Source organism: Pezoporus flaviventris, unplaced genomic scaffold, assembly GCF_033815535.1.
Source record: "Pezoporus flaviventris isolate CSIRO_AGI_PZ_B2104156 unplaced genomic scaffold, CSIRO_AGI_Pfla_v1 ptg000016l, whole genome shotgun sequence".
NCBI lineage: Eukaryota > Metazoa > Chordata > Aves > Psittaciformes > Psittacidae > Pezoporus > Pezoporus flaviventris.
The window spans coordinates 814717-838918 of record NW_026892564.1 but is presented as its reverse complement, the minus strand read 5'-3'; the positions used below and the strand labels follow the sequence as shown (position 1 = coordinate 838918).

Sequence of the window (24202 nt, the reverse complement as noted above, 5' to 3'; positions counted from 1 at the left end):
GATCCCTGCATCTGAAAAGGCGACGGGAAGGGAAGGAAGGGGCACGGGTTGGGCTTGGTGTCCGTCCTGCCAGGTGGGCAGCAGTGGCGGGGGATGATGGGCGTCCCGACGCGCCGCGGGGAGAGCGCAGAACGGAGGGAGGCCCGCCGTGGGGCCCGCCTTGGCAGGAGCAGGGCCGGGGCCGGGCGGTGTCGGTGCCGAGCGGCTCTCCCGCGGCCTCCGGGGCTGAAAGTGCTGAGCAGGGAGAGAAGCCTCATGCGAGGCTGGAGGAGCAGCGAGGGAGCGGAGCGTAGCTCCGCGGCTGATGTCTTGAGCAACGGCCGAGCGCGGGCGGTTGTGGGCGCTAGATTTGCCTCGGTAGCGTTGTCAGTGTTGTGTGCCATTCTCGGCAGTGAGAATTAGTGGCCTAAAGCTATGTAGAAACGTCCCTGGAACTTTAGGCTGAAAGGCAGTAATGCTCTCAAGTGAAGGAGAGTCTTATCTTTTAGTTCTTGTTTGTTGCTAGTTTAAAATTACTCAGAGTAAGAAGCTGAGCATAAACTTTACAGACCTGGAATCTGCTAACCTGGCTTCTTAACTCTGAAAATGGTGTCAGTCTAAACAGTCGTACATTGTTGATGATCTATTTGTTCTATAACGTTGTGTAAGATGCGTTGAAATGTGATTGTTGTGGCTGGTATTCTACTGTTAAAAGTTTAGTTTAAAGGGTTCTCGAATGCCTCCTTCACAGTGTGGTGAGACGAACGCCGCAGTGAGTCGTTTAGGTCCAAACTTGCAGCCTTCCCCTACAACAGCCGGTTTGATTCTAGCTTGTATATCTCCATCTACTGGTGGAAGATGAGGCTTCGAACTACTCACGGCTTCGTGACTGACAGCTGTAAACTGCGGAGATATAGCATCATTCGAGTCTCTTGGTGATGCCCCGGAGGGAATGGCTTTCCCTTTGTGAAAAAGAAAGCATACTTTTTTTTCAAGAATTCAAGTAACAAGAGTGTGTAGTGTCTGCTGCTTTCAGCAGTATACTCAGCTGAATTGTAGTAATAATGTAATTCCAAATAAATGCCCGTGTTATCAAGAAAATAGCATTAGATGGTATAGATTAAAATATTTTTGACTTCTAAAGTTGCTTGTTGCATATTTTACTTTATATACATGTGCATTTAATTTTTTAATTTATTTTTGCAAAACCAGGTGCAGCCATGCAAGAAAGCATACGTTTTGCTTCATCAGGAGATGACATTAAAATTTGGGATTCCTTATCTCTAACTGTGGTGGAGCAGTTCAACCCACATACCCCCACACATCCAGTCAGCTCGCTGTGTTGGGCCAGCAATAGTATCCTTTACAGTTTGAACCGTAGTTTTGTGGGTGTTCTGCAAAATCTCAGTAATTTATTTATTTATTACATTTGTTAATGTGTCTGCGAATCACAGGCCTGATGCAGTTTTGAAGTCTTGTATGAAAAGATTTGTGTATATTGTCAAGAAAATTTTGTGGCTCTCTGTGTTGAAGTGATGTACAAAATCAGCTCATGCTGGTAAATGCTTCTGAAGAAGTTTCTCTTCCTTTAGGAGGCTAACACTTTTTTAATGATTATGATATGCTTGAATTGCCTAACAACTGTAAAGCTTACTCATTTGTTTCTTCAATAGCTGATTACAATATTCACTTTCAACACAGTGCTTAATTTACTGACCAGGTTGAACAAAGCAATTAATAGTGTAATAAAATTCTATTTATAGTGTAGAGAGGAAAATTGTAATGAAAGATTCTGTTTGTTTGTTTGTTCTTGAACAGCTTCTCATTGATTCTGATAGGCTTTGATAGCATATACTTACCATTTACTCTGTAGGCACTGGTTTTCTTTGTGCTGTTTGTAGCATTTACAGAGGAAGCCCAAACATGATGTGAAGGAAAACATTCATAGAATGGTAGTTATTTATGCTGAGAATGGATCTGGTCCATTCAGACCTTTCACCTCAGCCTTGGAGGCCTATTACAGGATGATGATGGGTGCCAGGTGAATATATGAGTAATGCAAATGGTGTACTGTCAGCTGAACAGCTTGTATGGCTGTCATGGGAAAAGGTGGTGATGCCTGATCTTGATGTAAAAGGAAGGCAGGATGCTGGCACATAAACAGTTAAGTCCTGCAAGTTATGAATATCTATCCTCTTAAGTCTGCAAGTAAATGGATGGATAAGGAAAAAAGTTAGAACAATCAGAGCTCAAATGAATGTTTTGGCTATGGAGCTTGCAGAGAAATTGAAGCATAGAGGCAATGCTTTTATATATACTTATACGTGTTTAATAAATTTTAGCTATAGACTGTCTTCTTATCCTTTTTTCTGCCTAGTCTCCCCTCCATCCCCTAAAACTGAAGTTTCTTACTCTGTATGCTTTTGAATGTTTGTTAATTTGTTAGGGGTAAAGCACTGATTTTGGTTCTGTAAAATTCTGTAAGCTAAAACGGTGCCTTAAAATGCTGAAAGCAATAGGAAGCACTGATCTGCCTGCCAGTTCTTTGGTGTTAAATCCAGCTAATTAACCTGCATGTTCTTAAATAAGCAAATATCAAATCACTATGGGCATTGGCCTGGAGGCATACAGGGAACAGATCTAAATGATTACTTGATTTGTTTGGTGTGGGTTCGGGGCAGATTCCATGCTCTGCAGTTGAAGGCTTTTCTTACTACTTTGAGGTGCTTGGTATTGTAAAAGGTTCTTTTGGGGGTTTTGTTTTTCTTCCCTCAGTACAGGGGGAGACAAATTAACAAACATGCATTGTAGTTTAGAAACTATATGGTTTGTCACAAACAGGGCTGTTCCTTAAATCCATACTCTGCTAGACATTCCTCTGGACTCTAGTGATAAATGGGACTCTTACTTGGGGGTGGTAGGGAAACAAAAATGTAGGCTGATTAAGCTGTCTTAGTGGTTAAGAGCTCCTAAATAATGTCTGTCAAATATTTCTCTTCTCTCTGAAAGAAATTGCTCTGCCTTATACTGGGAAGTAAGGGCTGTAGTTAATGCAAGAGCTTCTTAATGAAAGCTTGGAAAATAGCCTTATGTTTCTTATTTCTAGGTCCCTTCAAGGTACAGTACCTAGACTGTTTAACCAATCTGTCTTCTGTTTAGTAAGGGAAACTTGCTGTTGCTTATATTAATCACCAGTATAACACAATTATGGTCCTTAACTTGTGACTAAGATAGATACCTGGCCACTGCTTCTGCTGCTGGTGATAAAATAGTTGTTTCAAGCTGTAAAAGCAAACCTGTTCCACTCTTTGAAATAGCCGAAGGAGTAAGTATGAGTTATGCGGTTCCCTGTTTTTTTATTCCCCACTCCACCTTTTGTTCTGTTTGTATTGCATCTGACTGTTGGGATCAATTTAATTTTAGTATTGTTAGAGTTATGACACATGTAAAAACATCTCCTTGTGTATAGTCAAATACATACGAACAGGGGAGAGTAGTGGTTCTACAATAGCATGTGATGCTTGTATAGCTTTATGTTAGGGGAATTGGCCTTCTGAGCTCCAGTGTGATAGCACAAGACAGCCAGTGGTCCAAACTTGATCTAATGTGTAGGTGACTGCAGAGCTCAAGTTTGAACTGCATTTTCCAACTTGAATTGTCAGTATTACGTATGCCTGTGAATTGTACATTGAAAAACATGAGTCTATGCAAAGGTTGTTCTAAGGGTGTACATGTGCCAGCTTTTGAAAATACATGAAATTCTGTTACGGTGGTTTTTTTTTTCCCCCTGTTAAATGGAAGTGTGGCACTAAAAATTCTTCAGAAAGGTGGACTTAGTTTTAGGAGAGTATCTTGACTGGTTACTTTATTGACTTGATAGTGCTCTAAACCATTCTAATTATTCTCTTTGGATAGCTATTCTAATGCTAATTTGGACTGGAAACTTTCTGAAAAGATGTTCAAACCTGACCTTAAGGCTGCTGAAGCATAGGCTTTCACAAGTGGAGTGTTTGTCCAGGAGATTTCGTTAAATCTGATCTGTTACTAATGGAATCATTTCCAATTTTTCCATGTCAATAATTAGATGGACTTGTGTTTTCTTTGTTCAAATCTCAGGAACTTAAAAGTGAATTTTCAACATGATAGAACTGCATAATAATTTGTCCTCTATCTAGGTCTATCATTAAGATTGACATTTTTTCCGAAAGCTGGTACTTCAGCTATTTTAAAAAGAATCGCTTTATCAAATTATGAGGTTTGCTGCTATAATATTCTTTGTAATGTTTAGGGAATGTGAAGTACATGACTTAGACAACGTTTTGATTTTCTTTTAAGGAGGCATTTTTTTTTTTTGAACTTAGCATTTTCTTTTTAAAGACACTATTGGAGTGGAAGCCTTATGATTGCACTTTAGGGGGCTGTAATTTAAAGGGAAAATGAATATTGATGGAAAAGGTGCTAAAAAATTGAAACAGGAAAGTAAGAGTTTACGAATTAATTTATTTAGATCTTAAAGTATATTAAACTTATGTCCAAACTGGACTGCATTTTAAATGCTTTTTGATGGGAAATGGCTGTAGTGTACCAGTAGCACTGTTGGTCAGTGGGACTATTTGTGTTAATGAAGAAGAAAACACAAATCACTGTGCAAATCACTTGATAAACCCCTTAATTATCCTTAACATACTTTTTTTTTTTTTTTCCTTCTCTGTCAGGCAAGCCAGACATGTGTAAGCTTAAATACTAGTTCTTCATATATTGTAAGTGGAGGCCTTGATAACACAGTTAATATCTGGGATCTGAAATCCAGAAAGGTTTACCGTAGCCTTAAGGTAAGTTTGGCTGAGGAAGCACTGTAGCTTTCATAACTTCAGGTTTTCCTGCCAGCTGTAAAACATATGCTTTCTCTAAGTCATGTATCTGGGAGATCAAGTTCATAGATGAGAGCAAGCACCCATTAAATGTCTTGTTCAATTTTGTGTTCTTAGAGAATCACAGAATGGTTTGGGTTGGGAGGGACCTTAAAGATCATCTAATTCCAAGCCCCCTGCCAAGGACAGGAACACCTTCCACTAGACCAGGTTGCTGTAAGCCCCATCTAACCTGGCCTTGAACACTGCCAAGGAAGGGATAGCCACAGCTTCTCTGGGCACCCTGTTTCAGTGCCTCACCACTCTCACAATAAAGAATTTCTTCCTTATATCTAACCTACATCTCTCCTGTTTAAGTTCTTTATGTGCTGTAAATACTAAGCTTAATTTAACAATTTTAAGAATCGGCTTTTTATTTTTGGAGTTTTGTGTTGATATTCTCTGATGGGGATCTTTTCCAAGGGCAGCATTTCAGGTAATTGCTGTTTCTGGTATATCAAACCAGACAACACTTTTGTATTGGTAGAATACAGTAGTAGAACTAATGTTATGCAAAACTGGGACATGGTTGTCAACTTCTAACTGGTCCAGTATGAATTCTTTAAAACCTTGTTATGATGCCCAACTTGGGAAGGTCTAGTATATTTCCATGATGCCTTCAGTAGATGATTTGCTCTCCCTGTTAAAAGAGGCTATAATACTTTAGCTTTGATTTCTTCTTCTTGTTTTTTTTTGTTTTTTTTTTTTTCCCCAGACTTTTAAAGTTACAGTTTGAAACAAAGCTACTAACTAGCTAATACAATAGTTTAAAAATCTCCTTCTCCTTTTTGGGCTAAAAGTACTTGATTGTCTTCCCCTGTGTATTCAGTAAACACGGTGTCATCATTGCAAATGACTGTATTGAAAAACTTTTTGGTAAATACGGAATCATAGAATCGTTAGGGTTGGAAAGGACCTTAAGATCATCTAGTTCCACCCCCCCTGCCATGGGCAGGGACACCTCACACTAAACCATCTCACCACAGGCTTTGTCCAGCCTAGCCTTGAAAATATGTGTGTTAATACTAAAAAGTGATGGAAGGGAAAGCTGGCAGTAGTACACCAGATTAACAGAAAATTTATTCAGATATCGCTGGTTTCTGGAAGAATTTACTTTTATAATAACATTAATGACATGTCATAGATATCTTTGTGGTTGTCCTATTGAAGTATCATATATAATTACAGCATCATCTTTACTGATATATTAAAACAATCTTCTGAAAACAAACAGTGGTTAAAATGTAATGGTTGATCTTCAGTACGCTCTGCTGCTGTTTCCTGGGATATTCCATAATAACTCTTAATCTTTTTAAATGTTACAGATTATCAGAAAAAAGTTTTTCTGCAAAAGCACAGATTAGGAAGAAATAAGGTTATCCTGAATGTCTTTAACCATCTCCTTCTAACCTTGCTCCCCCACAGGATCATAAACGTGAAGTCACGTGTATTACATATAACTGGAATGACAGTTACATTGCCTCTGGATCTTTGAGTGGTGAAATTATCCTACACAGTGTTACCACCAATTTATCAAGTACTCCCTTTGGTTATGGCAGCCATCAGGTAGGCTATCTGTATTAAGTTCTTTTCAGGTATGAAGCCTTAATTCACAGTGTTTAGAAATTGAAAGTACATATCAAGAGCTTTTGAGTTTTGTTAATCTGTTTCCTTTTAATTTTCAAGAGTGCACTTAAGGAAAGGAAAAGCCAGACCATTGTGTGTATTCTAGTCTTCAGTTATAGTCAACATTGAAATGCAAATTTCTCAAGTATCTTTACTTATATATAGGTTACAACAAAGTTTACTTTGTAGACTCTGGTTCCCCAAGAACAAACTTCTGCATATGTTAGAACGGAATGGAAAACAGTTGGCTTTACAAACCGAAGCAGGATTTCAGTGCACGACTTGATATATGTTGTTGCAAAGAACAGCGACCACATAGCTTGGGTTCTGACTTACCCAAAATAATAAGATTTACAACTAAACAGAGACATCTGTATAGTAGGGATGAATATAAGCCTGTGTTTGGAAATAATAAATTCATTTAATTTGGAGATCAAAATTGCACAGATGCTCAAGGAGAAAAGCAATGAGATTTTGTATTACCTACTTAGGTGTTTAAGTAAGATTTTGGTAAGTAATTTGAAGGAAAACTGTACAAAAGATAAACACAAAGCATGTGTACTACTTAAGGGCTTTGGTAGGGTTTTACACTGCAATTTCTTTCTGCAGGCTCAAAAGATACTGGAGAATTATTGGATGTCATTAGGGGAATTCCCTTGATGTAAGAGCACCTGTGGTAGTAAATGAGCTGTGTTGTCCCATCAGAAGTTCCAGTGCGTGTTCGTAGTCTGAATGTTGTCTTAGGCACAGCCAAATATTTATGTTCTAGGCATACTTTTTTTTTTTTTTTTTTTAATTACCAAGTCATTTTTACAGAGGTAGGAGCTGCCTAGGGGATGCAGAAACATCGCTTTGGTCCTAAACCTGACCTTTAATGTTGCAGGGAATACTGAAGTTTTGATTTACTCATTTTCTGTTACTGCAACAGCTTTTTTGGTCCTCGATTACAGCTAGAGTGTGAAGTTAAATTTGTCTTCTGTCTAGCATGAACAGTATTAACTTGGTGAAAAATCTCTTACAACTTTATAGCATCGCGGGAATTGCGGTATACTTTCTGTTGAAAAATCTCTGTTAAATTCAAACTCTCTGCTTTTAGGTGCTGCAGTGTCTGATCCATCACCAGTCTCATACTTACATTGAAGCAAAATTGTACTTCATACTTGGTTTGATCTTAAAAATCCATCTGTGTAGTCAGCTCATTTTTCTGATTGGATTGTTATAATCTCATGAAATATGTGAAGAGGAGGCAGGAGCTATAGGGAAATCCATGGTGGGATTACGTGGCTGAGATGAGTATCCAGAGCAGGGACTATGCTGCTAGTTAATTGGAAAATTAAGAAATTCTTATGAGGATGATTTACATCAACCTGTTTGATATATTTGACTCTTTCCACCAAAAAGTGATTAGGAGTAAGTGATGCAATGAATAGCTATTTTGGTAGATGAGATCAAGAGGCCTGCTGCAAAGCTGAGTGACCTTTAAGATGGATAAAGATATTTGAAGTTTTAAATCAAAATAATTGCAAGCACAGAGCTACTGTTCACTTCTGAAAGGGTCTATAACATTTTCTAAAGGGGGGCAGTTCTTTGATTGCAGTCTTAATTTAAAATGGAATTGAGCTGTAATTCTGTAATGAGATGGCTACTTAGATGTCCCAGTTTATCAGCTTATTTTACATCCTAAAAATTATCTTTCTTCTTATGTGCAAAAATAGCTTTATTTTTTGTTTGGGGGTTTAATTGGTACTTGTAAAGAATTTCAGGGTTAATTGTGCACTGAAGCAAATATCTAAGACTAGTGTAATTCTGTTAGATTTAAAAAGCCTTTACTTGATTTATAGTTCAGGGGCCCAATTTTCTAAGAGTAATCTTGAATAGATACCCAGTGTATTGTCCTGTTTGATCCTGGCACTAGCTGTCTGGCTTAGTAGGGTTCACCTCTCCCTAGTAACTTTTATTTACAATTGGGGAATGTGGGGTCAAACTGACCTTACAAAATTTAGCTTGTCTTGTGTTTGTGTTACCATGATGGAATGTAGTTTCCTTGCCAGTTAATTTCTGATATTGGATAGACTCTAAAAGCAGTAGAATAGCCCAAGGTTGCAGTGCTTTCTGTGACTTTAACCAATTTTCTTTTCATATGAGCATTGGCCTATATTCTCTTAACTGATTTTGATTTAGAAACACCTTTGTGCTTTATTAGAGTTGAGTTCTTGCACGGAGTTGTTTGCAAATCCTGTAATTTGTCTTTGCTGTTGGTATTTATTTAGACTACCAGATTCTTATCTGCTTGCTGTTGTGAGGATGAATTAAGGTTTGTTTCAAAACATGTTTGCTCAAGTCTTCACTGCCTGGTGGTATTCTCCTAGCAACAGGATTTAGTTCAGTTGTTTGAACAGCTGGCTAATTTGTAAAGAAGTGTGATGAGTTTTGGTCACTCCATGCAGTGAAAATAGTTTTAAAAGCTGAAGACTATCAACTGTATTTACCTCTGCTTTCTCACTTACAAGGCTCAGTAAGGTATAAAGGAGATTAAGAAACTATCCTGTCTTTAAATAAGGTAATTAATGATGCTAGACCACTTGGTTTAGCTTTGGGCTTTTTGCTTGTTTCCCAGTGGTGAAAAAGTTCTTCTCAGCAATGGGCCAACTCTTTTCTGAAGTGCACTGTTCCTCATTTGGCTGTTTTATTGTGAAGCTTAAAGATAAAACTTCAAATTAATTGACTTGCTTTTGGGAGATGAAATGTTTTGGCTTTATCTTGTCAAGCAGCCTTTCAGAGATGAGGTTTTTTTCATGCCGCCTTTCAGCTGTCAGGGCAGGAGTTTGAAACTTCGACATGTAGCATAGTCAGGGATGCATTTGACTGTCTTGTAGAAGTGTATTCAAATTTAAGCACCTCTGTTCCATGAGTCTGATCTAGAAATTGCATTGTTGCGAGTGAAGTTTGTTGCTAACCTAATTCAGTGAAAGTGAGGAGTAAATAGGAGCTTCCTCACATCTCCTTCATCGGCAACCTGAAATTAAACTTTTAAGCTGTTCTGAGGAAACACCATGACTTCAATGGAAAGTGGGGAACAGAGGTAATATGGAGAAGAATGTATATGAAAGAGAATGGAGAACTTGCCTTGGGCCTGTGAGATTAAAAGGGAAAATGAGAAAAGGAAATGGGAGACTTGGCAGGATAGTAAGGGAGGCTTGAGGAAAGCTGGAGAAAGTAATCTTGGTGGGCAGGAGGATGGAGGAGTGAGAAAATGGAACATGAGCAAATGCCAGAGGCAGTAAGGAAGGTATTTGGAGCTGAAGAATTTAGAGAACTGTGAGGGACAGGCATGTTTGTCATGTAAATCATGTATATAATTGAAGATGTTATTCCCGAGTCACTCAGTCTTTCCTTTTTTAATGTAAACAAACTGAAAATGCTAATAAAAATGTCTCCATGTCCAGTGGAGGACCATATTGATTATAAATAGTCATCTTCTGTCTTACTTGAATATGCAGTTGAGGGTGCTGCTTTGTGGAGCAAATAGGCTTCCAGTGAGACATGCAATACAAGTGCTAGTTTGGAGGCATGTGAGCCAACACATCTCCATTAAAATGAAGTTAAAGAGAGAAATAGGATAAAATCCAGTACAATTCATTGTGGTATGGTCTATACTGAAATAATATAATAGCTTTCTGAGAGCATTTTCAGACAAATAAAATGTAACATCTCTCATCCAGCTGGACTTGAGTAGAGCCTTATTTCAGTGCCTTGTGAGAAGAAGAGGATGTAGGTTAGAAAACGATCGAGAAGGGGTAAGAAATAGGCTGTAGGAAAGAAGACAGTATGTAATATTGAAAGAAAATATTTGTTAGGTTGCAGCAGCTAATCTTGTTTAATGTTTTCAGCAATGGCTATGACAGAGAAGTAGAGCTCTGATGAGACACAGTTGGAAGATATTGTCCGTAAGAGAGGATAGTGGCAGTGCCCATAAAGGATTGAAATAATATACATGGGAACAAATATCCCAGGATAAAAATTGAGACATCCCCACTGAGGCCTTTCTTATTAGACTAGGATTTGAAAAGTCCCAAGAGAAAGAAGGGCTCGGGCTGCTTGATCATAAAATGGCAGTGAGCAGCCAGAACAGACTGAATCACAACAAAGAAAATGCAATCTAGGATATGTTGGGATAGGTATTTACAGTACAAAATGGAGGAAGTGTTACTGCCTTTGCTAAGGCAATAGCAAAATGTTTTGAGGATCGTACAAGATTTGGGTTGTCCATATGCAAGAAAGATACAAACTATGAGAGCTGCAAAGAGACTGATGGTACTGAAAAAGTCTTTGGAGGCTGTATCTTGCATATTGCATATAGTGGAATAAAGCCTGAAAGAAGGTGAGGTATCGATGTTTATTAAAACAGGAAAAAGCAGCACTGGGGAGTTTGGAAGCAATTTAAGTGTAAGGGCATTATTGGCACAGGAGTGAATTGGTGCAAATGGATCATAAATTAATCTGGAAATTAAGTATTGTAAGTTAGTATTAGAGCAGTGAGTTTCTGAAATATCCTCTGAACCTATATGGTGTAAACAAAATGCTTGCCTGCTTCTGAAAGGCAAGTTAAGGTCCTGAATTACATGGTTCTGGGATAGCAAGGCTGCATTGATAAAACATGCAAAAGTCTGTTCTTCTGCAGGATCTACATGCGTAACTCTGGAGTCTGTCTTACCTAATTGGCTTACATCAAATACTTAAAATCAGTGGAAGGGAATTAAGTTTAACGTTCTTTACAGGCGACTAATCAGTAAAATAATGTAGCTTTACACTGCACTGATTTTAGATGTGGTGTGGGTTATTTTGTAGTGTGTGTGATGGCATGATACTTGATGAAAAATCAAGAAACTTTTCTAGAAGTTTGTGGTTTTGGTTTTTTTTTTAACCTTGTCATTCGTTTTACTGATCAGCTCATATGGTACCCCATACTGGTACATGGGAAAAAAAATATCTGCCCCTCTAATAGCAAAAGTGGCATAGTAATGAAAAATGATTTTTTTTCTTTTAAAAACACATTTTATTTTTCAGCGTGGCCAGCCATTCTAGACTACTTTAACTTAGTGTAGCATCTGTATTTCTAATGTGTTTGTGTGTTTAGAAAATAATCTAGTATGGTGTTGATAGTTATTGCACTTCATTTTTTATGTCTATTTTACAGCCTGTTCGACACTTGAAATATTCATCCTTTAAGAAATCCTTGCTGGGCAGTGTTTCTGACAGTGGAAATGTAACTCTATGGGATGTAAATAGCCAGAACCCATATCATAATTTTGAAAATGCTCATAAAGCACCAGCTTCAGAAATCTGCTTTTCTCCAGTTAATAAGCTGCTGCTTGTAACTGTAGGTTTGGATAAAAGAATTATTCTCTATGACACCTCAAGTAAAAAGTGAGTATTTTAAAGACCTTTTGATTTTGGAAGGATCCTTATTTATTTCTTGTGAAATGAAAAGGCATGCCAAACTATGAAATGAAACATTTAATTCAGACCATATTCAGAATGGTTGAAGTGGTTGGCATACTGCTACTGGAGAACCTGTCCCATAGTCCATTTTGCTTTTTTATTTAAAAACCAAACAGACACCCCCCCCAAATAAACAACTAAAAAAATCCCAAGGCATGTGGCAACTAATTGAGGTGCTACATACAAGTGACTGCTCTGCAGTGCTTGTGTGGCGGCTTTTCTTGTTGATGCAGAACAATTAGCTTCTCTAAGGGGCAGTACAGCTTGTGAGGACCTTCGTGCCCCTTCATGCCCTTGAGCTTAGTTTGTCTGCTTTTCTGCTTCATAATAGAAGACACAACTGTGGTACACAGAGCTGCTGAGATAGCAATCCTTAAATATTATGAAGTCATAGAACCTCTTCCAGTGTCTCACCACTCTCACAGTGAATAATTATTCCCTTAAATATGGTAGAGTATTGGTTTGAAAAGAAGGAAACATGGGGCATAGGTGATGGGACTGTGTAATAAGAGGGTAGGACAAAGGGCTTCATGGTTCTGGTGTGAGCTGTGCTTTCACTCCGGCTGAATAAAAGCAGGAGTCTGGCTTCTAGGCAAACTAGAACCTGAAGTTGTTCCTAGAGTTGCGAGAAGGTTAGAGAATACAGGCTTGGGAAGCTAAAGGATGTACAATGTATGATTGCTACTTAAAATTATGACAGTCAATCATGTTGGTGTCAGCTGCTGTTATGAAGGCAGTTTGATCCTGTCCTGGTGGAATTTGGGGGGGGGTACACGCAGTCTTTGATTTGTTAAGCAGGAATGTGTAGTATAAGCCTAATCCACTGTTCCGTAAGGTATTTCCCTGAATTTACTTGGCACTAGAGAAGTGGAACTACGGACCCGTAGCTGAATTATGAAGTTATATTTTTAGATACTCTGTTTTGAGGTCTAACTTCTGAACTCTAAAAGCTTCTTTATCCTGTCCTTTCTCCTATTTGAAGGTTACTGACAACAATAGTAGCTGATTTTCCTCTGACAACAGTAGACTTCATGCCTGATGGTACTACTTTGGCTATAGGATGTTCCCGGGGAAAAATCTGCCAGTATGACTTAAGACAACTGACATTACCAGTGAAAACAGTTGTTGCTCACAAAGGCTGTGTGAAATGCATACGTCTTCAGTTCAGTAGCACTTTTTCCAAGGTAAAAAAACTTTCCTTTTTATCAGTCAATACGTAGATTGATGAATGTTAAGCATAAGTTTAAATTCTAAAAGAAAATGTTAGCATTCCATTTGTAAGCATTAATGATGCCAACAAAAGTGGTTCACACCAAGGCAGAAATTGTAAACTGCTTGGTCTTCAGTGCCATTTTAAGTTTTTTTTTAATTTGGAATTCCCCCCCACCCCACTCTGTTTTCACTGAGTGAAACTTTAGTCTTGAATTTGCTGGTGTGAATATGCTGCCATTGCAGATTGGTTTGTGGCACCTTAGACTCATTCGTGGGCAGTAGTAGAAAGGTCTATGGTGGCCCTTCCACTTAAGAGGAAGACACGCAGCTCCCTGTCTTCAGGTATTTTGCATGGTCTTTTGCAGGTGTAAATACATAGTAAAGTTGATTAAATAATAGAGAAGGCTTAAGAGGTTCTTCCAAGACTTAATTAGGCTCTACTGTAGCCAGAAATCCCACTGCCCATGCAGTGGAGACAGGGAGAACCTTTGAAGGGGGTTCTTTATTTCTAGGACAGTTACTGCTAGTGGTTGACTGTTTGTCCTGGGTTCAGCCATAACAGTTAGTTTTCTTCTTATTAGCTGGTGCAGTGTTGTGTTTTTGACTTCAGTTTGCGAACAGTGCTGATAACACACAGATGTTTTCAGTTGTTGCTCAGTAATGCTTACCCTAATCAAGGACTTTCCAGTCTCATGCTCTGCCAGCAAGGAGGGGCACAGGTAGCTGGGAGGAAGCAGAGAGATCCAAACTAGCCAAAGGGTTATTCCATGCCATAGCACGTCATGCCCAGTATAGAAACTGGGGGGAGTTACCCAGAAGGCCCAGATTGCTGCTCAAGTAGGGCTGGGTATTGGTTGGTGGGTGGTGAGCAATTGTGTTGTGCATAACTTGTTTATTGGGTTGTGTTTTTTTATTATTATTTTTCCCCTCTTAAGTTTTATATTCTTCCCCATTGTTATTTCCCTTATTATTATTGCTGGTGGTAGTAGTAGTTTTGTATTATACCTTAGTTACTGGTATCAGCCCATGAGATTTACATTCTTTCAATTCTCCTTCCCATCCTGTTGGGAGCAGTGTGAGGAGAAGGATGGGGGGGGTGAGCAAGTAGCTGCATGGTTTTGAGTTGCCAGCTGGGCTTAAACCACAACACTGTTCCTTTGCAATGTAGAGCCCTTAATAATGTAATCTGTTTTTTTGTTGTTGGTTTTTTTTTGTTTTTTTTTTACCTCTTATCCCTAAACCTAGGATCAAAATTGGCTCATGCCAGGACACTGCATTGTTGATACCTTAAGTTCTGTTGCTATTCTTTTGCAGTTCCACATAGTATTCAAGTAATAATACAGATGTTTCCCATGTTCTTTGAAATAACGTTAAGATACTTTTTAAAATATTTGTAAAGGCATATCTCCTAGGCAACCTTTGCAACTTGAACTGAGGGTTGGGTTTGTTTTTTTTTTTTTTTTTTAGTATTTTGAAGGAGAAATACTCGCTTATATTTTTACTTTTAGGTGAAGGAATAATAACTTTATTCTTTTTTTTTTTTTTTCAGTCTAACCTTATGAGTTCTTCAAATAAACCTGTATCCAAAAAAGTAGAAGTCAAAGCTGGTACTAATCTTGGAGGAGTTCAAAGTACTGGCATAAAAAACGTTGCCTCTCAGGCGTCAGCAACAGTTTCATCTGTGACACTGCCAAAAGAGAATAAGGGAGGAGAGGTTCTTCAGGAGAAAACAGGTAGTGTCCTCTTCCTGCTCTTACAATAATATTGGGCATAATGTAGAAGGTGGAAGGAGTATTTTGTACCTTGACCATTACAGTATACAAATTTCATTGTGGGAAGGGCATTTGTTTGAAGGAACTGCATGTGCATCTGCTCCTTTTTTCTCTCCTGCTGGGTTAGACACACTAGGAGACTGTGGGAAGTGAATTGGGAGCTACTTCAAGCTTTAGACATGTGAAGTCTAGAATTCTGGACTTGAAGGAGAAAACTATGGTAATATTGTGGGGCTCTTTTGTAAACAAAATCTACAGGAAGTCAGAATGCATACATGATGTATTTTTTGATGTCCTTTTTTTTTTGTATGGAATGCAGAGCTAATGAATTGTAATTCTATTAATAAGCAGGAGTAACAGGCCTTATCTAAAAAAGTCAACCAAACAAAGCACAGGGAAAAAGAAACCTAGTCTAAAAATCCAAGTGAGAACTGAACTGTATTTTTGTGTGAGGCATGACTCCAATATCACATGGTAGGAAAGATGTTAAATATAGCTGCAAGTATGATTAGTTGTATAACCGTACTTGCTATTTATGCTTCTGAAATTAACAAGTTCTTTACAAGAATTCTGAGCATTATTCAAAATTTCTGCCACTGTGTGAAATGTATTCTTAAAATTTTATTGAGTTCAGGAGTTCTGAATTCAATTCTGGTCATATCATTACACTGTTAGTTTGATTATTGGAAAAAGAAAGTCTTCAAACCATTTTAATGCAACAACACTTTTCCCCTCCTCTTTAAGGGAAATACATTTAGCAACAGTAACTAGGCAATAAGCCACTGCAGTCCGTAGGGACTTGTATTAATGACTTCCCTTGGGTATGCAGTGAAGTACGAAGTGGAGTAGAATGCTTCCTATGTATACAAGGAGTGTTACTAATCAACATTACTGAACGGTGTGTAAAATTTGATTTCTGTTAAAATATATGTTTTCTTATCTTTCTTTGAAGATGTAATAGCTGTTACCCCTTATCAGGACCATGCGTAATATATAAATATTTTAAGAAAATAAAGGCTCACCAAGTAAAGCAGATATTTTTCATTGAACCGAGTGTTCACTAGAAGTAAAGACCTCTATATACTTCAGAAATGGAGACTTTATACTTAAAAATGGTAATGGATGAGGGATCACAAACTGTATTTGTTCTGTGGAAGCTCTTCTGGACCCTGATTATGGGCTCTAACTTTGGAGAAATAAGGGGCATTTGGTTAAGCAATTTGACAACATTTTTAAAACAAAAAAACAACTCTTCAGACAGCTGTAAAATATTTGTGGTAAAAAGACCCAGACTATTTATAAGTACAAAAGTATAAATGAAGTCAGAATGTGATGAGAAGTTTGGATGTACTTTGAGTTGGCTTCCCATAAAACTTCTATTTAACAGCTGTCCTCTGGTTTAGGCGCTTACTACGTCTAGATTTACTCGGTAAAAATATACAAAAGACATTTTGCCCTATTTTATGTTATGCTTTTTCCGTGTAGATCCTCTGTAGATGTTGGCACAGGTTGATAACTACACTTCTAGTTTAACTTCCTGTTTAACTTGCACTAGCAAGTGCAGTCCTACGTCACAACTGACGTATGTGAAGGTGTGGAAAATGTGACATATTAATGCATTTAAAAATGAAACCTTAAACCTGACTCAGGTTCCAGTTTATGTGAATACTTGGACATGCTTAATTGTAGTCATCCACAAAGTCACATTTTGATCACTTGAAAAAGTAGTATGGAGAGGAAGTATACATACATCTATACTACTTCTCTATGTATATAGAAAGGTTTTATGAACAATGGTTTGTTAATTTATTATATTAAAGTAGGCACAAAATAAAGCTTTTGTATGTACAGGTGATTTATTTACAGGACATTTATTTATGTCTTGCATAGCACAAATGCTCTTTGACCAGTTCTTATCTTATACAAGCAAAATCTAGGCACTTTTTTGATTTAGCAGTTTGGTGATGACAGCATAGCTGCTTGCTTATTGTCCTGATCTGTCTTTCAAACATACTAAACTGCAAAAGTTATTTAGATGGTTATCTTAGCGGTTCAGTTCACTTCTCCATGTATTCCTCATGTAAAAACTGTAGTTTGAATAATTATTGAGCTTATTTTTGGACCTCAGATATGCTTCCATTCTTCCGATGACTGTCCCTTCTATCATGCATAGAAAAGCTAATTTTTTATTCCTTTCCTGATTGAATCAGGAATGGGGCTTGAGGGTGGATGAGGAAAGGTCTAGGAACAGGTTTCTTTTGTCTACAACTGTAACCTCACTCCAATTTGCTAGTATTAGGTACAAGCAGAGACTATCAGAACATCAGGTAAACTTTAAAATAGATGTTTCATAGAATACCCTTTAGTATGCTTAACGGCCCCAGTGAAGCAAATTTCTTGTAGAATAAATTTAAATTTTGGTCATTTGATTGTGGTTACCTTCTTAGCAGAAGGTGCATTTGCCAGTTTTCATTTCACCTGATAGTCCATAAATTTGCTGCATCCATTATGTAGATTTATCTGAAAATGAATGTATTATTCAGTTTGGCAACTCTCCCTCTTAAAGAGGACAGGAATGTGACTATCTTATTTCTGTTAATAAGTATTGTAACTTTTAGTTATGTTCATCTTTGTTGCCAGCCCAAATGAGGAAGTTAAAGTTGACCCTCTAACTGGAATCTGTAGAAGGATCTAATGTGCATTTTGCACTTAGCAGGCATTGTGATTGCTGTGAGATTGTTTAGGGATAACTTGTTATCAATTACTAACTGACTGTTACTGTCTTTTTAAGGCTTTCCCCATAGTTGCAGCTTGGATGTGATTCCATCTAAAGAAACAGATCATGGGAAAAGTGCTGATAATATTAATGTCAGTCGAAGCAGTTTAGGAGATGTGTTTTCTCCAGTCAGAGATGGTGAGTTGTTAATACTGAAATTTGTGAAGCATCATTCATCTACATATATCATGACATCTTGACGTTGCGTGTTACCGGCCACTGTACCTATTTGGTATTTGAATTTGTCTTTTGATTATGAACTCAATGCAATGATGTGAATATTGGTGTAGGCTTTGTTTAATAAATAATTTGTCTTGTGTTCTGATATTTTGTAGATATTATTGCAAACAAAGTGAATGAAGATCCTCAAGGAAAAGGAGATGGTAAATACACTTTCAGTACATTTTTCTTTGATAGTGATAGGCCTTTGAAGGCCTATGCTAATTATTACATGCTAATTTTGTTCCACCATTGAAAATAAGCAAACAATGAAAGCGGACACTGAAAAAACTGAACTTTTCTGTAAACTGGCTAACACAGTGAAGTGCTAAGACACAGCTTGTTAACAGGAAATTAAGAGTACTATCCTAAAGTGATTCTGGTTTTCCTTTATGCAATTTATAGTGATATATAGAGGCTTCACTTGGTTTATTCCTTTCATACAGATAGTGACAGGATAAGTTGGATTTAAGGATTTAGTTTCTGTGGGTGCATTTTGGGTGATTTTATTGTTTTTTTTGTGGGTGTGCAGGTGTTTTAATTGTGGGATTGATTTAGCTGTGTGGTTGTTTCTTTTTGCACCTGTGTGTTTCACCATTCTCTCTTCATCTTAGGTGTGGAGTTTCAGTCCTACATTTTGGGTGTGGATTTTCTCCCACATCTCACCACTGCCTTTCCGGCAAAAAGAAACCCTGTGGGCAGTAGTGCACAAGGAATACGGTCCAGCCCATTACATGCACTTGTAGGGTCTCCAATTAAAGAAGAAGAACATCCAGAGGCAGACACAAAGAAAATAAGTCTTGGAAAACAAGAATCTACAGAACTCTTAAAGCAGGTATGCTATTTTAATGCCTATATGTGATCTTTTTAGAAACTTCACAGAATACTATGACTTGAAGGAAAATTCTGTAATAGTGTCCCATCTAATCTTGTTTTGTGACTGTTCACACTAGTGACAGATCTGTAAAATGTTGTGCAGTCTGAGTGTGTTGGCCTTCAGCGGTGGAAGATAAATGTATGCTTCTCTTAAATAAGCTCAGGTTACAAGAATTTATATGAAACAAAACTGGGCTAGCCTGAAGAATATTTTTATTTTTCTAGAAAATCATAGAATCATAGAATGATTTGGTTGGCAGGGGCCTTAAAGCTCATCTAGTTCTAACCCCCTGCCGCAGGCAGGGACACCTTCTACTAGAGCAGTTTGCTCAAAGCCCCATCCAACCTGGCCTTGAACACTGCCAGGGATGGGGCACGCGCAACTTCTCTGGGCAACCTGTGCCAGTGTCCCACCACCCTCATAGTGAAGAATTTTTTTCCTTATATCTAATCTAAATCTAACTTCTTCCAATTTAAAGCCATTTCTCCTTGTAAGAAGTCCCCCTCTAGATTTCTTATAGACCAAGAAGGTCTTGTAGATCAAGAATGACCACTAGTTGGTTGCTGACTAGTACGATTGTTGTTTATTAGGTCAATTCCACCCTCTTTTTTCCCTATCTGCATCTAAGATATCTTTGATATGCTTCTGCAGAGACCCTGCCTTCTTTTGTATCACTTTTGAGAAGTCTTGAGTTGGCTAGGAATGATGCTTATAGTATCTCCACAGAATGTTTGATATGAAAATTAAGAGGCCCCTGCCTTTTGTGCTCTTTCTGTCTGTGTGCACTTGAGGCAATTTTGAATATTTTAGCGATCCATTTGTAAGATGTCTTGCTAGAAAACGAAAAGCATGTATTTGTGAGTAAGTTCTTAAAAACATTTGCAAGTGCATTTCTGAAAACGAAGTCTTCAAGCGCAATTAGGTAATTATAAGAAGTAGAGTTAGTATTTTTTATTGTTGCTTTTATTTTTAGGGTCAGCTTTCACAATCGAGTTCATCAAGTGCAGAATCTGTAACTTTAAGTCCCCCACCATCATTCACTGCTGTAAAGGCTCCTGAGACAAATGAGAGACTAGCGAAGAATACTCAGGCCCATCCTGCATACGATCTACCAGTAAATGGTACTACCTCAACAAGTAAGTGGATCATTTTGATTGTAAACTCATATGAAACCTGATAAAATGGCCTTAGCGTGAAAACAGAACATCCGATATTGCTGCTTCTTTAAATCCAGTTAGACCTCCTAGAATATCTGTAGTTGGCTCTGAAAAGACTCAGTCTAAACCTATTTTTTTTATTAAGTAATATTTTAGATAAAATACTGACAAGCCTCAAGACAAATAAAAATTCTTGTACTTCATTACACTGATTTTTGTTTGTTTGTTTTAAACATTATTTATTTATGTTTAATTGTAAAGGTCCAAAGATAACATCACCAGTTGCTGCTGGAATTGCAAGTTCATTGTCAGAAAAAATAGTAGAAAATATTGGGAGTAGCAGACCAAATGCACCTCTGACATCATTCCAAATAAACTTCATTCAGAATATGATCCAAGAAACAATGGATGACCTCAGGTACTGGTATTCATGCAGGATATTTTTGTTTTCAGTGGCATGCTTTCTTTGTAAGATATTTGAGCGTCTGCTTTAAGAAATTTCTACTTTTATTAGAAAATGAAACCATTAGGAGCCCTAATCTCAGAAATCTAGCTTTGTTGACTGATTAAACTGCTGTCTCTGAAGGCAGTTAATGCATGGCTTTGCTAACATGTTTTCAGAATGAGTATCTGAATAATTTTTGGGTGGTAAATTTATCTGCATAACAAGGTCCTTACTGCCTTTATGAAACCTTGTGCTGATTTCTTTCCCTCCCCACTCATACCTGGTCCCAGCAGGAGAAATTTCTCTTAAATTTGACACTGTGAAGAGTTTGATCTAGGCAGTTGACTTGTACTGGCTATGACTGTTGTTAGCTTGGCATGTATAAAGTAAAATACCGTGTGTATTTTTTACTGGTGAAGTTTTACGTTTAACAATGTCTGTGTGGTAAGTGATGGTGTCAGATTACTTGGTGTTTGTAGATACCTAACATTCCACTTGTCATGAAAGAAGTCAAGTTAGCATGGATTTAGAGTGGAGTTTGAAGCAGGTAGAGCTGTTGAGGGAGCTGTATCTAGGGCATCATTGGCTAACACATGTTTTAAGGTGAAGTATGTTGACTGAGATGGCGGAGGGAAAAAGGACTGCTGATGACAAAAAGCAATGCAAAATTAGCTTAGTAGGTCTGTGTGCTATAGCTGTTCTGTGTCTGCCAACAGACAGAAAATACATTGAATACTTTAAAATATCTTGAAATAATATAGTAAAAATCCTGTGTTGACCTTTTGCAATTCTTCCCCCAGAGAAGCATGCCATAGAGATATTGTGAATTTGCAAGTGGAGATGATCAAGCAATTCCATGTGCAGTTGGTATGTATAAACAGCATGATGGGAAATACATTCACTTTTCCTTTTAGTAATACCAAGGCATGCCAGCTTCTCAAAATTGAAAATCAGTTTTGCTTATTACAAACAAGAAAGGGAGGATTGGATGTGAAGGAGGGAGAAACTGTAAACTGGAATCTGTTAAACTGTTTTATGCTGGATAAATAAAGGGAGCATATGCATTGGGTAGTTACTATGAATTCCATATTTCAGGAGTTATAAAAAGACAAAAGGGAGACAAATTCAGCTGTCATTTTGACAGGACTAAGGGCTGGAGTAAGGAAGAGGGATGGAATTCAAATAGAAAGCTTACTTATAGGTACTGCATTGCATACTGAACTATGTTCTTTAGCTTCACCTTTTTATGAATCTTTGTTCTTTTGATCTGCATTACAAAGACCTTGTCTGGGTACTGAACATTTTAATGGAATCTCTATTAGTAGATTCTCATCCAGAAGAAGTGCAAAATATCCTTTGATAAATTATTCACTAATATATAAATGATCAAAATACTGTATGTCAGTATAAAAAAAAAAATCTTACTTTTCTTACCAAAATTTTTAAAGAACAGTGTTATCTATGTTATTTAATTTTCAAAAGGGATATGAAAACGGATAGGGTAAAATTGGAATAATTAACTATAGCTACTGATTGGGACTTTTTTCTTTTCTCTAGAATGAAATGCATGCTTTACTTGAAAGATATTCTGTAAATGAAAGCTTAGTAGCTGAAATTGAGAGACTACGAGAGGAAAACAGAAGACTGAGGACTCATTTCTGAAAGATTTACACTGATAATTTTATTAGCATGAACTCACTACAGGTGGTGTGTTGCTTATGACAGATCATCCATCATCACTGAAGTATTGTATGAAGACCTGCTATTATTTTGAACATGAGTCTTTCTTTCTAAATAAATGGTGCAAGATGCTACATGTAATTATAAAATTGTAATTGATAAACACTGTAAAAAGAATGTTTGCATACTCATGCTAACCACCTTGAAATACAGCCTTCTAACAGAAAAACTAAAAGGATAAGTACATTATCGGAGTTCTAGCAATATGTGAAGTGCCTTTTTACAAACAAAATCAAACCAGGACAGATGCCTTTTCTGTAAGAATTTTTGGCTATACCTACTTTTCTAGCTGCTTCTTTATTTTACTGTTGTCAGAAACAATCACTGTAGCTTGCCTTTCAGATACTTTTCTTGGAGAAAAAGGGGAGAGAAAGCTCATCTTCTGGGTGATACGGAGCCTTGTTTGTAAGGAGCTGGAAAGTACAGTATTTGGTTAACTTTATGCAACTGGCAACTTTTATCCTGAGTTAAACTAAAGCATGAAAATATTCCCAGATTCAGTGCTATGATCTTTCTGATTATATTCGTATGACTGAAATTTGTGCATGTCTGCTGTAAACTTTATTGTTGCAAATATGGCTTTCGCTACACACTGAGATTTTTGTTACAGCTTTAGCAATGAAACTAGAATTCTTTTTATTTATTTTTGTCATAGCTTGTCCAGTCTGTCTGCAGCTTTAGACTTCCACATGTAAGTATACTCGGACATTAATAATATACCATTGTGTAGATGCAGTCTTTCTATTTCTGACTTGAGCATCTTTTGGGCCCTCTCCTGCTCGCTTTTAATTCATAGTGGACAACACAATATTGAGCAGTTGTATTGCAGTTTTGCCTCTTGTCTGTTTAGCATAATTGTAGCCTTTTTGTGATAGCTGCATACCAAATCTAACCAGTATTTCAGTTGTATGATTAACATAACAAACCTTAAGAAGTCATTACTTCAGTAGCGTAATGGTATCATACTTGTGTGTAAACAGTTCTGAAATGAAGCCGAGTATGAAGTTCTGAATTTGCCGAAGTTCATGGGAGGTTTTGCTTGGCCTTTTTTTGTGCCAAGAGATTAAATTAAAACTTCAATTTTAAATTAATTTTAAAAATTTAACATTAAGTTTAATTTTATATTAAAAACTTGTCTGAGTGACTCCTACAAGTGCTTCTTGCTACTAGAATTGTTCTGGAGGCTTCTGAATTTTCACAATATTTTGTTTTCTTTTCACACAATCAAAACTCAGAACCAGGAAAGTCTGAGAACATGGTGAGTTAACTAGTTACAACATCTAGTGCTTAAGTCCATGATGGCACTCTTGTACTAAATCAGAAAGCCATAACATATAGTGTAACTTATTTTTATATGTTGTAAAACTTAAAAAAACCAAACCCTGTGTATACCTTTCCTCTATTTTTAACTTTCTCTAAAAAAGAGACTGTTCCTTTTTTTCATGTCATTTAATGACAAATACAATCTTGTAGCAAAATGAGAGTGTTCAAGTATCCTTTAATATTAGGGACAGGACTTGAAATGTTTGCGGTTCTCCTGCTTTTATAAGCTTTTAAAATATTTCTGTATCACATCTGACTTCATAGTGAAAGGAAGCAAAATATGTAAAAAAACTTTTAGTAACTTAACACACAATGTAGAGAACTTTTTTATAAGATTATAGGATGTGTAAGCTTGACACATTGACCACACAATTCATGAAAACAATTGTAGTTGAAGGTAGCAGAAATATCTTACCGTTCTTCTACACACTTTGCAGTGCTAATGAAGTAAACCTCGCATACATGCTTCTCTTGATTTGTTCCCCAAGTGCTCTTGTGAGTGTACCCAGATAACAGCAGGGAATCAGACATGTATCTTGGGTATTTGGCTTGTAGATAATTTGTTTTCTTGACTCAGAACTGTATAATGTTTTACTTAATCCCCAGATGGAGGCGAGTATAGCAAGAGTGATTAAAATGAGATATTTCTGCCTTTTTAAAAAGA

At 37.3% G+C, this 24202-nt stretch overlaps 1 protein-coding gene across 1 annotated transcript; it reads left to right on the top strand.

The window, feature by feature from the left end:
• The first annotated feature begins 1110 nt into the window (after positions 1–1110).
• On the top strand, positions 1111–22703 carry NEDD1 (NEDD1 gamma-tubulin ring complex targeting factor). Its single transcript, XM_061454554.1, has 14 exons — positions 1111–1335; positions 3210–3304; positions 4695–4811; positions 6315–6455; positions 11713–11942; positions 13000–13201; positions 14779–14962; positions 17793–17915; positions 18113–18160; positions 18611–18831; positions 19847–20009; positions 20292–20448; positions 21276–21342; positions 22033–22703. The coding sequence occupies exons 1-14, from the start codon at positions 1200–1202 to the stop codon at positions 22135–22137; spliced, it is 1989 nt and encodes a 662-aa protein (XP_061310538.1). The 5' UTR covers positions 1111–1199; the 3' UTR covers positions 22138–22703.
• Positions 22704–24202: the final 1499 nt, after the last annotated feature.

Excerpts from the sequence above, each read along its gene's own strand:
- NEDD1 (XM_061454554.1), top strand. The coding sequence starts at position 1,200 with ATGCAAGAAAGCATACGTTTTGCTTCATCAGGAGATGACATTAAAATT. Across the intron at positions 13,202-14,778 it reads TCAGTAGCACTTTTTCCAAG|TCTAACCTTATGAGTTCTTC; the intron begins GTAAAAAAACTT and ends TTTTTTTTTCAG. Across the intron at positions 14,963-17,792 it reads GGTTCTTCAGGAGAAAACAG|GCTTTCCCCATAGTTGCAGC; the intron begins GTAGTGTCCTCT and ends TGTCTTTTTAAG.